Source organism: Eleutherodactylus coqui, chromosome 4 (genome assembly GCF_035609145.1).
Source record: "Eleutherodactylus coqui strain aEleCoq1 chromosome 4, aEleCoq1.hap1, whole genome shotgun sequence".
Classification (NCBI taxonomy): domain Eukaryota; kingdom Metazoa; phylum Chordata; class Amphibia; order Anura; family Eleutherodactylidae; genus Eleutherodactylus; species Eleutherodactylus coqui.
In genome coordinates this window covers 181,485,193-181,488,390 of record NC_089840.1, presented here as the reverse complement: position 1 = coordinate 181,488,390, position 3,198 = coordinate 181,485,193, and the positions used below count along the sequence as shown (strand labels likewise).

General features: G+C 47.3%; 1 protein-coding gene across 1 annotated transcript; it reads right to left on the bottom strand.

Annotated features, from left to right (window-relative positions):
• Positions 1 to 276: 276 nt before the first annotated feature.
• Positions 277 to 1,526, bottom strand: LOC136626562 (tigger transposable element-derived protein 1-like). The gene is given in 2 exon segments (XM_066601613.1): positions 277 to 1,112; positions 1,115 to 1,526. Coding segments are annotated over 2 exon segments (1,248 nt in total).
• Between the last annotated feature and the right edge of the window lie 1,672 nt (positions 1,527 to 3,198).

Sequence of the window (3,198 nt, the reverse complement as noted above, 5' to 3'; positions counted from 1 at the left end):
TTCAGCGTCATGATGAGACTCATCGCATCTTTCCATCCTCCTAAAGAACCGGTCTAAGGATGCCTTGGTGGTAGCCGCCTTTTTCTCATCGTATATGGCCCGGTAGCAATGAAGTGCATAGTAGACAGATGCTGCAACCTTGGTGTACCGTTCCACATTTGGGTCCTGTGATTCAAAGAGTGCCAGAGAGTCTTCAATCATTTGAAATGCCTTTGCCATCATCTTGGTCTGGAAATGCTTCGGTGCTGGTTCCACTTCCAGTTCGCCCACTTTTTCTTACTCCTTCCTTTGGTTTTCCAGTTCCATGAGATCTTTATTTGTCAGCTCCTGGTTGTGCACAGCAAAATATTCATGGAAGTCCTGTTCCTCAGGATAAAGGTCAAGCTTCTCGCTGATGCTCACTAAGTTGTCGACTACATTTTGTTCTTCTGCCTGTAGCTTCGCTAAACTAGGGGAATCGTGGACAAACATGGGGCACAGTTTCTTCCAAACCCACGCATCAATGTTCTTTATGGTATTATAGATAGTAAAGTTCTTCCAAAATTCACGCAATGTCATCCCAGACTCACCCTCAGTTGTCTTCAGTGCCTGACGAAACGTGCGACGGAGATAGTATTTCTTGTAGGTTGCACTGGCCCCCTGGTCCATTGGCTGGAGTAGGGAGGTAGTGTTGGGTGGCAGGAAAACTACCTTCACATTTGCATGAAAGTCATCTAGGAAAGGAGGGTGGCCCGGTACATTATCTAAAAGGGGAAGAATGTTGCAGGGAATGTTCTTATCCCGGCAGTACCGTTCCACCTCGGGAATGTAATGGTGATAAAACCAGTCTTTAAACATAGCAAGAGTGACCCAGGCTTTTCGGTTACTCTTCCACACAACAGGAAGTGAGGCCTTAGCTATATTTTTTAGGTCTCTTGGGTTTTCAGCATGATACACTAACAATGGGTTGATCTTCATATCTCCTGTGGTATTTCCGCCAAGCAGTAGCGTCAGTCTGTCCTTTGCGGGTTTGAAGCCAGGCATAGACTTTTCTTCCTTACTGATGTAGGTTCTGTCTGGCATCTTTTTCCAATAAAGGCCTGTTTCGTCAACATTAAATATTTACTGAGGTGAAACGCACCTTCTTTGATAATTTCCTTAAGTGTAGCGGGGAACTCCTGGGCTGCTACCGTATCTGCACTTGCCACCTCTCCTGTCACTTTTATGTTATGGAGGTTATTACGTGCCTTGAAGCAGTTAAACCATCCATGACTTGCAGTAAAGGTCACATCTGCTGCTTCTTCCCCATATTTTGTCTTTACGTTTTCAAAAAGACTTAAAGCCTTCTCTTGAATCAGCATTAAGCTTAGTAGCTTTCTTTTCTGATGACAATCCTCCATCCAAATGCTCAGAAGATTTTCAAGTTCTTCTATCACTTTTCCACGTTTCTTACTAATAATAGTAGAGTGCATAAAAACTGAACTTCTCACATGTTCCATGATCCTATCCTTGCTCTTCAGAATGGTACTGATGGTAGAACGATTCATCTGGTATGAGCGAGCAACATAAGACATCTTCTCACCACGCTCCACTCTTTTTATGATGTCAGCCTTTGTTTGGCTTTGATGGCCTGGCGTTTTTTAGAAATTCCAGCATCACCACTTCCTTTGCGCTTGGCACCTGACATGTTTGAAGTTCACAACACTCGTTGTACTGAAACCACGTGGGTACAGTAAGAAAGAGCTACTGTTTGCGGCAGGTGCGGCTCCTGCTCACTGCTGCCACCACTCTGCCGCCATGCAAATTAGCCTTAGGCGCTTGAGGACGACCTTGTTCGTATGTACCGAAATTCGTAACTCGAATGTTCGCATGTCTGGGACTATCTGTATATCAGTTTGCTCAGCTCCTCCTGCTCTGTAACATACGGACTGCAGAATGGACTACATTTTCAAGCTGACTGATTAGTTTTAACCCCTTAACGCCACAGGGTGTGCAACAGGCAATTGAATAATACATATATATCTGGTGAGAGACGCCAAGTTCTGCAGCGTGCAGAGAAAAATAAATATATATAAATCCTGTTTGTGACTGCCAGAATTTGTACAGGGGGCCGAGGAATAAACTATATACACATTTTTCTTTAGCTGGAATGGCAGGCAATGATGAGGGTCGTAGTTGTCAGTTCGTGACGCCACCGTTCCATACACCGATATTCACGCTCGGCGCATTAATGACACTGGACAAGTGCATAGTACCTCGGGTCCTCCGGAACAGGGGAGGCCCGGTAAAACTTTACTAGTGACTTTTCTTGAAAATACAGTAGACTTCAGTATGCAGAGTTTACAGTGCAGGAAAACTTAGTACATATTCAGCGATTACTTGACATGAAAAGTCAATGGCCACAGAATGGCTATAATGATCACCCTGCTCTCATAGACTTCAGCACGCTTGGGTGTCAGTTACAGGTGTAACGCTATACCAGTAATGGCAAACCTTTTAGAGACCGAGTGCCCAAACTGCAACCCAAAACCCACCTTTTTATCGCAAAGTGCCAACACGTCAGGGGGCGGGGCTTATCACAACGTATGATTTTACCCCCTGGTTCTAAAAAGGACAGGGCCGCTTCAAAATAGACAGCGTGCAGATTTTGACTGCTTTTGGGATGCGGAAATATTGCAGAATGTCCTCAGCGGTAATTTCTGTGGAAAATTCTGCAGTATTTCTGCATCCAAAAAGCAGTCAAAATCTGCAGGCTGTGTATTTTGAAACAGCCCTGCCCATTTCCGCCACATGCAATGGCCATAGCAGTAATACTGACATCCCCCCCAGCGATAATAGTGACACCCCCCCACAGCGATAATAGTGACCCATCCCAGCAGCCATAGCGGTAATAGTGACTCCCCCCCCCCCCCAGCAGTAATAGTGACCTGGTCCCCAGCGGAAATAGCGACACCCCACTGTGGCCCCCAGCGCTAATAGCGACACCCCATGGCGGCCCCCAGCGCTAATAGCGACACCCCATGGCGGCCCCCAGCGCTAATAGCGACACTCCCCGGCGGCCCCCAGCGGTAATAGCGACACTCCCCGGCGGCCCCCAGCGCTAATAGCGACAACCCTCGGCTGCCCCCAGTGGTATTAGCGACGCCCCACGGTGGCCCCCAGAGGTAATAGCGACACCCCACGGCGGCCCCCAGAGGTAATAGCGACACCCCTCGGCGG